General features: G+C 45.8%; 1 protein-coding gene across 1 annotated transcript in view; it reads right to left on the reverse strand.

The window, feature by feature from the left end:
• The window catches only part of CHD1L (chromodomain helicase DNA binding protein 1 like), a 30,486-nt gene that overhangs the window by 6,227 nt on the left and 10,785 nt on the right, over positions 1 to 13,474 (reverse strand). The window contains exons 12-18 of the mRNA XM_033173247.1: positions 10,946 to 11,056; positions 9,658 to 9,772; positions 8,548 to 8,701; positions 7,599 to 7,773; positions 5,294 to 5,439; positions 4,498 to 4,661; positions 2,081 to 2,289 (exon numbers count right to left, since the gene is read on the reverse strand). Of these exons, the coding sequence (XP_033029138.1) occupies positions 2,081 to 2,289; positions 4,498 to 4,661; positions 5,294 to 5,439; positions 7,599 to 7,773; positions 8,548 to 8,701; positions 9,658 to 9,772; positions 10,946 to 11,056 (1,074 nt within the window). The remainder of the gene's footprint in view (positions 1 to 2,080; positions 2,290 to 4,497; positions 4,662 to 5,293; positions 5,440 to 7,598; positions 7,774 to 8,547; positions 8,702 to 9,657; positions 9,773 to 10,945; positions 11,057 to 13,474) is intronic.

The following is a 13,474-nucleotide window of genomic DNA, read 5'->3' on the forward strand; positions in this document are numbered from 1 at the left end:
AGAGTTTTTAAAGAGGCAGCAGAGAGGTGCAGAGAAGTTTGATGGTACATGACTGTGAATGAATTAAGCACTCCTCTCATATTTCATGCTGGAAGACTGAATGCCAAACTAATGTCTTCAAAGACTGAGCGAAGTTCTTGGCATTCTGGAACAGACAGTATTCACAAGAAAACTTATGGACACCAGTTCTCTCCTTAACTATTTGACTTTTACTCATCATTTGACATTCGATTATATCAGCAAGTATATTATTTTCATGCTTTGTGCAGCCAATTGAGTTTAGTGACCTCTCTGTATACCAGCCTTGCTTTAAACTGCTTGCCTTGTAGATGTAAGTGACAAGGAATTTCACCCGAGCAAGTGAATGGCCTCCCAGAAGAGAGGAAGAGCATTCTGCATTTCTGTGTTGCAGAAACCAAACAGGTTTCTGGCAGAGGCACAGAGCGCTTCACCCCTTCTCTATCAATTCACTGCATTTCTATATGAAATGTGCTGGGGACAAAGCTCCCTGCCACATGACAAAACCAAGAGGACCTGCTGTGTTCTTGCTAAAGGAAAGAGCACTCCACAGAAATTCCACATCAGACTGAATTTCTATCTCCTGTGCCTTTCGTGCATTCTAGAATCTACAGAGACCCAATACCAGACCAGGACACTAGGGCCATATTCACGTCATACATTTAAGCGCTATGATATCATAGCCATGGCTTCCCTCAAAGAATCATAGGAAGTGCAGGGAGTTATTAGGAGAGCCTTAATCCCCTTTTAATGAGGGTGAAAGAGGAGAGTGCAAAATATGGTCTGAAGCTGAACATCAAAAAAACTAAGATCATGGCCACTGGGCCCCATCACCTCCTGGCAAATAGAAGGGGAAGAAATGGAGGCAGTGAGAGATTTCACTTTCTTGGGTTCCATGATCACTGCAGATGGAAGACGCCTGCTTCTTGGGAGAAAAGCAATGACAAACCTAGACAGCATCTTAAAAAGCAAAGACATCACCCTGCCGACAAAGGTCCGTATAGTTAAAGCTATGGTTTTCCCAGTAGTAATGTATGGAAGTGAGAGCTGGACCATCAAGAAGGCTGATCGCCGAAGAATTGATGCTTTTGAATTATGGTGCTGGAGGAGACTCTTGAGAGTCCCATGGATTGCAAGAAGATCAAACCTATCCATTCTTAAAGAAATCAGCCCTGAGTGCTCACTGGAAGGACAGATCCTGGAAAAGACTCCCTGGAAAAGACCCTGATGTTGGGAAAGATGGAGGGCACAAGGAGAAGGGGACGACAGAGGATGAGATGATTGGACAGTGTTCTCGAAGCTACTAACATGAGTTTGGCCAAACTGCGAGAGGCAGTGAAGGATAGGCGTGCCTGGTGTGCTCTGGTCCATGGGGTCACGAAGAGTCGGACACGACTGAACGACTGAACAACAACAACAAATCCCGCTCAGAGACCTACAATTCCCAGGGTGGTAAAGCAGTCAATCCTTCTTCACAGGGGACTCTGGGAACTGTAGCTCTGGGGGTGGAATAGGAGTCACCTAACAACTCTAAGCAGGGACGCGGGTGGCGCTGTGGTCTAAACCACTGAGCCTAGGGCTTGCCGATCAGAAGGTCGGCGGTTCAAATCCCTGTGACGGGGTGAGCTCCTGCCAACCTAGCAGTTCGAAAGCATGTCAAAGTGCAAGTAGATAAATAGGTGCCGCTCCGGCAGGAAGGTAAACGGTGTTTCCGTGTGCTGCTCTGGTTTCGCCAGAAGCAGCTTAATCATTCTGGCCACATGACCCGGAAAAACTGTCTGCAGACAAACGCCGGCTCCCTCGGCCAGTAAAGCGAGATGAGCGCCGCAACCTCAGAGTCGTTCGCGACTGGACTTAACTGTCCTTTACCTTAACCTTTTTTAACAACCCTCAGCACCCTTAACAAGCTATAGCTCCAAGCCATGACTGTTTAAAGCAGTATCATAGTGCTTTAAATGTGTGATGTGAATATGGCCTAAGAGGAGGCTATGGCTGCTCAGAAATTCAACTAATCTGGTGAATAAAAAAATGAGGTCTCTTCTACAAAGTCTGCTCCACCTACCTACACAATGCACAATGATGGCATCCTCTTCTACTGCAGAGGGGTGGGTAACATCACCTATAACATACTTGATGGAGCTCAAGTCAGGGTCTGCGTAATCCAAATCCGCATCCATCCTACTTTCTAAATCTCTTTCCATCTCCTCTTCGCTGCTCTCTTCTGACTCCAGGCAGTAAGACCTGTAGTGATTTGCTTCCCACCAGGCCATCCTGAATTTTTTTAAAAAACAAGCACACACCAGGTTGTTAAGAGACATTTCCCATGTTTTGTATTAGCAATACACCTCCTAGTTTACTGTAACCTCAATATAATAATAATAATAATAATAATAATAATAATAATAATAATAATACATAAATGGTCAACTGAGTTCCAGCCTTCTGATGAAGGCACAGCCCAGGGATGATATATGGAGGAGAGGGTTATCAATGGCTTCTAGCCATGATGTCCATGCTCTGCCTCCTCAGTTGGGAGGCAACAATGCTTCCAAATACAGCGGTACCCTGGGTTGTGTACGTAATTGGTTCCGGTTTGCAGTTCGTAACCCGAAAAGTATGCAACCCGAACAAGCGCGTGAAAAACCCGGAAGTAGCGGTTTGCACATGCGCGAACTGCACAGAACGCTTCTGTGCATCCGCACGTCGTGCGCGCTCTGGGTTGCGCTTCCAGGTTACCGGAGTTCATCATCCGAAAAGTACGTAACCCGGAGCGTACGTAACCCGAGGTACGACTGTACAGTGGTACCTTGGTTTAAGAACAGCTTAGTTTATGGACAACTCGGATTAAGAACGCTGCAAACCCAGAAGTAGATGTTTTGGTTTGTGAACTTTGCCTTGGAAGCAGAACGTGTTTCACTTCCTGTTGAGTGTGTTCCATTTGTAAATTGAGTCCCCCGCTGCTATGGGAAAGCACACTGTCAGGAAACCCCCCTCCCCGCAATTGGCGGGATCACGGGAGCATTTGCAGTATAGGGAACCTCCTGTGCATTTCACCAGCTCGTCCTCCCCCTCCTCCACCAGAAGCTACCATTCCTCCAGTGGGGAGGGGGAGTCGAAGGCAGGAAGGCGGTGCAGGGGCTCTGACAGGATCGCAGAGCCTCAGCGCCAAGGGGAAAGCGGGGAACAGGGTCAGGTTCCCACGCTCCGAGGGCGCAGGCCAGAAGGACACGGAAGGGGGAGGCGGGGGTTCAGAATCCCGCACCTCTTTTGCTGGACAAAGAACAGGAAGGGGTCATTCCTGGACTCTGCGGAGGGATGAGATGGACGTTTGAACTTTTGCTCCACTGTATATAGCTGTGCACAATAAAGAACTTAGTTATTAGAAGTTCTGCGTTTGGCACTTTACTCATGAGCAACCACTGAACGTCCTTACACACGCCTTGGTTTAAGAATGCTTTGGTTTAAGAATGGACTTCCGAAATGGATTAAGTTCGTAAACCAAGGTACCACTGTACCAGTTGCTGGAAACCATGGGAGGGGAGAGGGCTCTTGTGCTCGTCTTCTGCTTGCTGGTTTCCCATATACATCTGGTTGGCCACTGTGAGAACAGGATGCTGGACTAGATGGGCCACGTTGTTCTTACGAGGCCTAGGGCATGCTGGCAGTCTTCTCACAAGTCGGGCTGTTTGAGAAGGCAGCCCAAAGTAACACAACTGAAGGCAAAATATTTTCATGAGTACCGCAAGTTGAAAATAACGCTGAACTGGGAACTTGCTAACTTTCAGCAGTAAGTCTTAAAATTTGAACAGAAGTGCCAGAGCGTTTTTGACATTTGTCAGGAAATATCACAGCCAAATGCCTTCAGTAAATATTCAGAATGTCATTCTTATTTCCATCATGTTACAGTGCTGAAAAGAAAACAACCTAGACCAAATGAAATTTTTTCCCAGTGATGGATTAAATAAGTGCGCGCACACACACACAAACACACATGCTTTTTTTCTGGCCCCAAAAGCAGCTCGTCTCAAAGTTAAGCCACATTCTGAGTAACAGCAAAGAAGTTAGAAAGAAACACTATTTTCTGGCTTCACAAAACGGAAGGGAAAATGGCAGATAGTGTTAAAGAAAGAAAAATTGTACAGCTCCACAGCAGTCAATGGATCAACAGCCTGTTTTAAAGCCGAAACTCATTCAGATGCTTTTTCTGTATTTTTCACAACGTCATAGCCTATGGATACACTTACGAAAATAATATCAATGATGTTTTGCAGCTGAAATAAATCTTCCTCATTACACACAGTCTGTATCTGCACTGGTTTTGACCCCCCCACAATGCCTAAATTGTTAAATTGCTTTGAGATTATTTATAGGAAGCAATTTATATGTGGAGTTAAATAAAACTGCAGTAGCAAGTAGAACTGTGAAGCATCCTGACTGCTGGTGCTGCTGAGAGACCACTGCCAACAGAGACAACCTTACTTCTTCTGGTGCTCAGCTTCTGCCTTCTTCCGCTTCTTCTCTTCCCTGAGCCTGGCCCTCTCGGCTGCTGCCTCCTGCAGTTTCCTCTGCCGAGCCGCCAGTTCTTCTGGGCTCAATTTACGCCGCTTCTTGCTGGGTCCCGGCTGAATGCCCATGACAAGAACCTGGAAAAGGAAAAGATATTCATGGGCCGCAACAGCTTTTTCCATCTCAAGCTACTTTCATGTCCTCCTGCATCCACCACAGGAAGGCACCCTTTAGTCAGTTTTCTGGGGACTCTCAACCAGCGTGACCATGCCGGTTTCAGTGCCCTGATTGGTCCTGAAGCCAGACTGAAATATGAATTCAGATAATCGGTGGCGCTGTGGTCTAAACCACTGAGCCTCTTGGGTCTGCCGATCAGAAGGTCGGCGGTTCGAACCCCTGCGACAGGGTGAGCTTCCGTTGCTCTGTCCCAGCTCCTGCCAACCTAGCAGTTCGAAAGCATGCCAGTGCAAGTAGATAAATAGGTACCACTGTGGCAGGAAGGTAAACAGCATTTCTATGGGCTCTGGCACTTGTCATGGCCCTCCGTGTGCCAGTAGCCATTTAGTCATTCTGGCCACATGACCCGGAAAGCTGTCTGTGTACAAACGCCGGCTCCCTCAGCCTGAAAGCAAGATGAGCACTGCAACCCCATAGTCGCCTTTGACTGGACTTAACTGTCCAGGGGGCCTTTACCATTTTCTTTACCTTCTCCTCCAAACATGCCTGAAGCTGGATTGCCACCCACCCAAAGAGTTCACGGTGTCCTTACATTTGCTTTATTTCGGAGAGCTCTTCCTTCCTGACCTCCATCTTCAAGAAGACATTTCTGAAGACTCAGCAGAAGATCGAAGGCCTTCTGGTCTTCGTGGCTAGGTTCCTTTGAGTAGTCTTTGCCTTCATATAGGTACATGTGGCCTTAAAACAACAAGCATCTCAACATGAGTCACCAACACCACAGCAGTTTTTTTTTTAAATTTAAGATTAAATTTAAGGTTGGGCATCACAATGCTCTTTTTTAAAAGTTGCCTCCTTTATTTAGTGTGCTCTGACAGTTCCAACAAAACCTACTATTAGACAACCTGGCTATATAATTCCCACCTATGCCCTCAACAGAAAGTGTGGATTAACACAAACATGAATAATCGATTTATAAAAAATTGCATTAGAGGAACTTAAGTGAACGGTTTTGGACAAAGCACAAAATCAAATTATAAATTAACTGCCCTTATGTTCAACAGTTCCACTCAGAAAGGAAACTACTGCAAAATTCTGGACGAAAGGGTCAATGAGTTTGGTTTAGAGTGATTTGTTTCCTGCAGTAGGGGTATTTTAGCTGATGTTTCATCAACTTCCTTCCCCTATTACACAAAGGTCCGATAAAAAATAGCATATCTTCTACAGTATTTGACCAATTAATAAATCCAAATTTTTAAAAAAGGGAATTCTAATTAAGCTAATGAAGAATAGGACTCCGACACCCAGTATCTCCTCCAAACCTTATTTTTCAGTTAACTATGTTTGCTTATTCTCACATCTGCCTAGTTTGCATTTGGATATCAAAGGCACAGGCCATATCCCAGCACCACCACAAAAGGTGAGTAAAGCTGAACTTGCCTTTCACCCTATAGCTTCAGACACTCTTCTCCCAACCTAGCTCAAATACTAGAAGAGACACAGCTGGGATATAAAGGAACTTCACGCTACACAGCTGCATTGTACCACTTTCACACCCATGCACAGTTTTTGCTGCAAAAAGTAGACTCACAAACCCTAATTTATATGTGAATGGGCTGATCCATTATCAGCAAATATGGCTGCTTCCATCACATCAGTCTCCTGTAAAAACACCTTGGCTATTGGATGCAACACAACTTCAGAGAAGCAAACTTCGAAGGATGAATACTGACGCAAGGCCAGCTTTCTTGAATCAGAGCAAATGGCATTCTAATCTAGCATCCCATTTCCAAGAATGGACAGACAGATGCCTCCAAGAAAACTCAGAAGCAAGGCATGGTGGTAACTGCCCTCTCTTGTACTTGTACACCCCACCTGTCAGAGGTCTACTGCCTTTGGATTTGAAAGCCCCATTCAGCTAGATCTTGGCAGCTCTATCCTCCATTAATTGTCTCTAACCCTCTCATCAGTGAGAGATTTCACTTTCTTGGGTTCCATGATCACTGCAGATGGTGACAGCAGTCACGAAATTAGAAGACGCCTGCTTCTTGGGAGAAAAGCAATGACAAACCTAGACAGCATCTTAAAAAGCAGAGACATCACCTTGCCGACAAAGGTCCGTATAGTTAAAGCTATGGTTTTCCCAGTAGTAATGTATGGAAGTGAGAGCTGGACCATCAAGAAGGCTGATCGCTGAAGAATTGATGCTTTTGAATTAAGGTGCTGGAGGAGACTCTTGAGAGTCCCATGGACTGCAAGAAAATCAAACCTATCCATTCTCAAGGAAATCGGCCCTGAGTGTTCACTAGAAGGACAGATCCTGAAGTTGAGGCTCCAGTACTTTGGCCACCTCATGAGAAGAGAAGACTCCCTGGAAAAGACCCTGATGTTGGGAAAGATGGAGGGCACAAGGAGAAGGGGACGACAGAGGATGAGATGGTTGGACAGTGTTCTCGAAGCTACTAACATGAGTTTGGCCAAACTGCGGGAGGCAGTGAAGGATAGGCGTGCCTGGCGTGCTCTGGTCCATGGGGTCACGAAGAGTCGGACACGACTGAACGACAACAAACCCTCTCATCAAAGCCAAGGCAGAACAACCCACACTTAATTTACTATAGTTCTGCTTCCAAACCAACTTCTGAATGGAAACAAGGTACTAAGGGGATGTACGTTTAAGTAGAATCTGGAGTTTTGGAAAGGAAAGCAGTGAGGAACAGGCAGAACTATCTTTCTTAAGCAGAGGCCAATGGTTAGCTGTTTGGAAAAAAATGAGAAGGGCAAACAAGTAGGGCTAGGGTTGAGAAACAAATATCAGTTTTCAAACCGAGGCCAATTCTGACCCCTACAGCTCTAAAAAAAAACCAAACCCCAATATATTTGTGTTGGAGCCATCAACATACTTTCTGCATTTTGCTCTTCATTTTCTACATTTCCTTCTGCGGGAGACAGCAGAGTTTCCATCAGCCATAATCCTTCTCTTGTCTCCCCAAGGATGCTTCCCAGGTCCACATCACAGATGGTGCTTCCATCCAACGACAACAGTTTGTCCAAGCCAAATTTCAGGACTTCGCTCAGCTTTCAAAAAATGAAAAGAAAAATGGAGGCTAAAAGGTTTCACTGTCACCTTTTCTAATGCTTCCAGAGTGCTGCTCCTATAGGTATATTAGGAAGAAATAGGAGCCTGGATATGCGTGAAGAAGATCCTATCGATCAAATTCCCATTATACTTCTGTACGACCTGCTTTGAGAGCCAACACAACAGAAGGCTTTTTTCATAGCGATAAAGCAATCATCGTGAAAGAAGCTGCAGATTCAGACATAAAACTGAGGATCGCATCACCTTTGCCTTGCTGTTTTGCTTTGAGTTCAAAGATCAAATCCCACAACAGCAAAGGAAGGCATTTTTAATAAAAACAACTGTGTTCTATTGTGTCATAAGTCTCTGTTGGTCTGGAAGTGAAAAGAAAGTGAAGATAAGGGAAGGGAGAATTTCCTGGGTATTTACTTCCTATGGATTCCAGTTTTCTTGGCGTTTGGGCTGAACTTCAGAATTTCACAGAAAAAACTGAATTCCAACCTGCATTAGCCTCACAAAGGAAAGTTTGTGATTTCAGTAAGGCGCTAATGATAAAACATGGTTTGAGCCTTTGCGTAAATTAAAACAAAAAACTACAGCACAAAACCACTGCTTTCCTCTCCAGCCTGAAACTGTCCTGGATTCCCTGATCCAACACAAACAGTGCTAAATCTCTTTGTTGCATTCCACAACTTTATAATAAAAGTGGGGCTGGCTTTGCACAGCAGTTTAGACTGCTATCCAGAGACAGCCACATTTGGCCTCTCTTTTACCTGAATATCTGCTTCCGCCTGCGATTTCTGTGCTCCGAGCGCAAACTGGCCCCCTTCGATAATGGTGCTGGTTAGCTGGAGCTTTGACGCCGCTCGCCGGTAGATTATTTCTTCTACAGTGTCTCTCCCAATCAAACGAATAATTTTTACAGGCCTTGCAGAACACAGGGGTGGGGGAAAGCATTTAAAGATGATGGTTCGCATTGGGTCACAACTTATGCCATCATTAAGGAGAACAAAACAAAAACACAACAAGAAATTTCAGGAAGAGCAATCATTCACAAATCATTCACAAAGTTTTCCAAGAGGCAGGGTGTGTATGTGAGCTGACACCTTTTGTGCTGGAGTATCAACCCATAGAATCACAGATCTGGAGGAGTCTTTGTAGATATATATATATTTGTATGGTCAGGGACATGGATGCAGCTTTACTGAGTAGGGCTGCATCGATGCAATGCAGCAGGATGGGTGGAACCAGGGGCGTAGCAAGGCTCTGCGCTGCCCGGGGCGGCAGCGTCGCAGAGGCACACCCCTGTGGGAGGGACACGATGCGTGCGTCGTGACGTCATTGTGACGTCACAACGCATGTGGATGCCGCTGAAAGGCGGAAATTCCCCCTTTCCGTTGCTTTTTTTGGGCGGGGGGTGGGTGGGCCAGCGAGGAGGGGGCGTCACGCTTGTCCCTGGCATGATGCCCCCTCCTCGCTGGCCCACCCCCTGCCGAAAAAACCCGCTGGGAGGGGGGGAAAGGGAAGCAGAGCAGGCGCGTTCAAGCGCCTGCTTTGCCTCCCCCTTTCCCCCTTCTAGCGGCTTTTTTTCTGTGCGAGGGGCGGGCCAGCGACAAGGGGGCATCATGGCAGCGACAAGTGTGATGCCCCCTCCTCGCTGGCCCGCCCCTCGCGCCGAAAAATAGCCGCTGGAAGGGGGGAAAGCTGGCATGCCCCTGTTCGGGGCCCGCCCACCCGGTGGGGTGGGGTGGGGTGGGGTAAGTGTCGCCCCCCCTCCCCTGGAACACGGGACGGGTCGCCCCCCCGCCCCCCTTGCTACGCCCCTGGGTGGAACATATCCTTAGGGAGAGAAGAAGCAAAGCACACAAAAGATTTGTCCTCACTTGTTCTGGCCGATTCTGTGGGCTCTTGCTGCTGCTTGTAGGTCATTTTGAGGGTTAAAGTCACTGTCAACAAAAACAACTGTGTCTGCTGCCGTAAGATTCATGCCAACTCCACCTTGGGAAATCAAGGAGGGCAGCATTGAAGTTTTCATAACGGAAATAGCATTGCAAATGAAATATACGTTTTCCCTCTTTACAGCCTCAAAGCAAATGGTGACTAGAGAGAGAAACCGTTAGTTAATTTGACTGACTGCATGGAACAGTATTTTGATAAAAACAGTATAATGAGCAGTGCTTTTTCTGGGGGTACGCATACCCCTAAACATTTTGTGAATCTAAGTTTGGCCTCATCGAGGGGCAGTATTTCAATGTGAGTAGGAAAATGAGAGCACCCCCTAAACATTTCTTTTAGGGGGGAAAAGCACTGATATTAAGTATATCTGCATTTCATTTAATTAGATCAGTGTTTCCCAAACGTGGGTCTCCAGCTGGTTTTGGGACTACAACTCCCATCATCCCTAGCTAGCAGGAGCACTGGTCATGGGTGATGGGAGTTGTAGTCCAACAACAGCTGGAGACACAAGTTAGGGAAACAATGATTTAGATGAATAAAACATGTCATCCCAAAGGGAAGGTAAACAGTTTTTTAAAAAAATAAGCATATTGTTACATAGAATTACATTAAAATACAATTTCAAAAGCCTTCTGACCCAATGAACCCTCTCATCCATACTGCATATAAATGTAGCTGACCCATCTTTGGAGTCATGGGTGTGTTCCTGTCATGCATAGCTTACACCTCAGTTTTTGTTTGACTTCTCAGGTAGATTAACCAGAGAGAACACCCAGAATCATCCAGTGAGCTTCACAGTTGAGCTGGGACTTGAATCTGAATTTCTCTGGTCCACTATACCATATTGAGAGAACCAGGGTAAAATTGAATTTTACTGTATTTCACCTAGCTAGTCTTTTTGGAGCTGCAATACTTGCTTTAAGAGCTAGAGACTGCGCTAAAAAATAAATAAATATGAAATTAAGCGTTTGAGTAGGAAGGAAACAACAGGTGCTTTGAAGACCGGCTCTGAGAACAGGCGTAATGCTAAAGTCTAGCACAACACCAGTACAACTGGACTTCAATTTACATAAAAATTTCTGCTTGACCCCCGAGCTATTTGGGTAAGTCCAGTTGCACTCAGTTCAAGGCGTTTTGTGTGCATCTCTATTCGCCATCTGGGAAGGCAGCAAAGGAAACCTCAGCAATCCTGCCCTTTCGTAACGTTTGCCTTACCTGCCCTCGTGCTGAGGAGGAAGACAAAAATGGGCTGCTGGCCAAAATTCTTAATGGCAAGGTGCCTCTCTTCACCTCGGACAGATCCATCCAGGCGCTCGTAGCTGTAACCTTTTCGGTTAAAAGAAGAATTAAATGGATTGATCACAGCCGTTCAAAAAAGTTCTGCGCTTGTGGCCTTTTAGGATCTTTATCCTGCACTGTCCCCCAATCCACATCTCAATTTTCTTTCTCCACAGTTTTCTTTTTGCTGTCCCCTTTTATTCTCCCCTTCCTGTTCCATTCTAATTAAGCCATTTCCCTTTACCCTATTGCAAACTTTTCAAGTTACACGGACACATCTTAGGCCCCACCTGCGTTATACATTTTAAGTGGTACCATACCACTTTAAACAGGCTTCCCCCAAAGAACGTTGGGGACTGTAGTTTGGTAAGGTTGACAAAACTGGATCCAGAATCACCCCCAGAAGAAGAAGAAGAGTTTGGATTTGATATCCCGCTTTTCACTACCCGAAGGAGTCTCAAAGCGGCTAACAATCTCCTTTTCCCTTCATCCCCCACAACAAACACTCTGTGAGGTGAGTGGGGCTGAGAGACTTCAGAGAAGTGTGACTAGCCCAAGGTCACCCAGCAGCTGCATGTGGAGGAGCGGAGACACGAACCCGGTTCCCCAGATTACGAGTCTGCCGCTCTTAACCACTACACCACACTGGCTCTCAGACTGCACACCTGCTCCTTCAAGAGGGATGCAACTCCATCCAGGGCAGGCAATTAGCCTATTTCTTGGACTCAAGAAATATCACTCGCCCACAGCACTTCTCTTTCACTAGAATTCAAGATCAGCTTATTTCCCCTCATCCGTCCCAGCACAGTATCCAAGGCTCTGGGCCAGGTCTGCAGGGCTTCTCCCGACCCAGATATTAGGGAGAAATCGCATATTGATGGCACCTTGCCCCTGATCCCCTAATGACCACTTCCAGAGGCTTAATATAGATCAGGGGTGGCCAACTCCCAAGAGACTGCGATCTACTTACAGAATTAAAAACTGACAGTGATCTACCCCACTTTTGGGGGGTTCAGGTCAAAGTTGGTGAGCTTTTTTAGGGAGGGGGAAAGCCCCATTTTGGGGGGTGCAGGGCAAAAAAATTGAGCTTTTTTTAGGGGAGCCAAAGTTGTTGAGCTTCTTTGGGGGGAGCCAGTGATCTACCAGTGATCTACCACAGACGTCCAGTGATCTACTGGTAGATCAGGATCTACCTGTTGGACGTGCCTGATGATGATGATAATAATAATAATAATAATAATAATAATAATAATAATAATAATAATAAATAAGAAGTTATTTATACCCCACCCATCTGGCTGGGTTTCCCCAGCTACTCTGGGCAACTTCCAACAAAAGATTAAAAATACATTAAATACTCCTCTGGATCTTCGACTCTGCCCATGCAACAAAGGAAAGATAGAGGACTTTATTCACTTTTTCCTCTACTGCCCACTATATGTCTCAGTAAGACCCAGGCTTTTCCCTCTAATCCCGCCGACTATCGCCAGGGACGTTGACCGCATGAAATACTTACTGGCGGATGCCAACCCCTTGATTTCACGTGGAGTGGCCATCTATACATTACAGGCCCTGAAACTGAGGACCACCTTTTCGGCTAACTTGCCTTAGCCTTAGTCCTATGTATCTTCCTGACATGGACACTGTCGACATGCCCTGCTATTGCTCTCTATTTTATTTGTATTATCCAGCACAATTTTACATCCAATGTTTTAACTGTATCTGTAGTATTCTTTGTATAATCGCGCCAGGCCACTGTCTGGTCTTTTACTATGTGCTATGGCCATATGGCTAATGCAATAAATAAATAAATTGATTCATTCATTCATTCATTAAAAACTTCCCTAAACAGGGCTATTAAACTTCCCTAACCTTCCCATTAAACAGAATCTGAGACTGCTTCTGCCAGCTCAGTTAGAGAGGTTGTAGTGCAGCAGGGGGTGGTACGCTAACAACATCCCTACTTAAGTTTATTGGGCCAACACCCTAGAACTTGGACACAGTCTCTTGGCAAGAGAGAGCTTTTTTGTGGATGATAGTGACCTTCCCTCACCACCCCTTTAACCTAGAACGGTGATGCACTGAGCACAGCTGAGTTAGCAGTTTCTCTGCCCAGGTCTTGGTTGTACACACAAAGTTGGCCTCTCACCCACCATCAAATAGTGGATGGTAGATGTTTTGTTCTCAGTTTAATAACACTGTTAGTAGACCAGGGAGTCAGCTGGTCTTGAAATACAGGCAAAATTAAGAGGGGGCAAGAGGTTTTGATATATAAAATGGGTTTCACTGCAGGTGGCAGATCTACTCCTAAACCAGCGAGGGGCTGTTAGAAGCCAAGGGAGGGGTACAGATGCCAATCAAAATCAACCCCTCCTCCCCAACTCCTATCCCGTTCACCAGGAGATAGCAGCCTGGTCAGTGTTCATGATGCATTAACCTCAGAACCTCCTATGGAAGGAAAATGCT

This window comes from Lacerta agilis, chromosome 16 (assembly GCF_009819535.1).
Source record: "Lacerta agilis isolate rLacAgi1 chromosome 16, rLacAgi1.pri, whole genome shotgun sequence".
Classification (NCBI taxonomy): Eukaryota; Metazoa; Chordata; class Lepidosauria; order Squamata; family Lacertidae; genus Lacerta; species Lacerta agilis.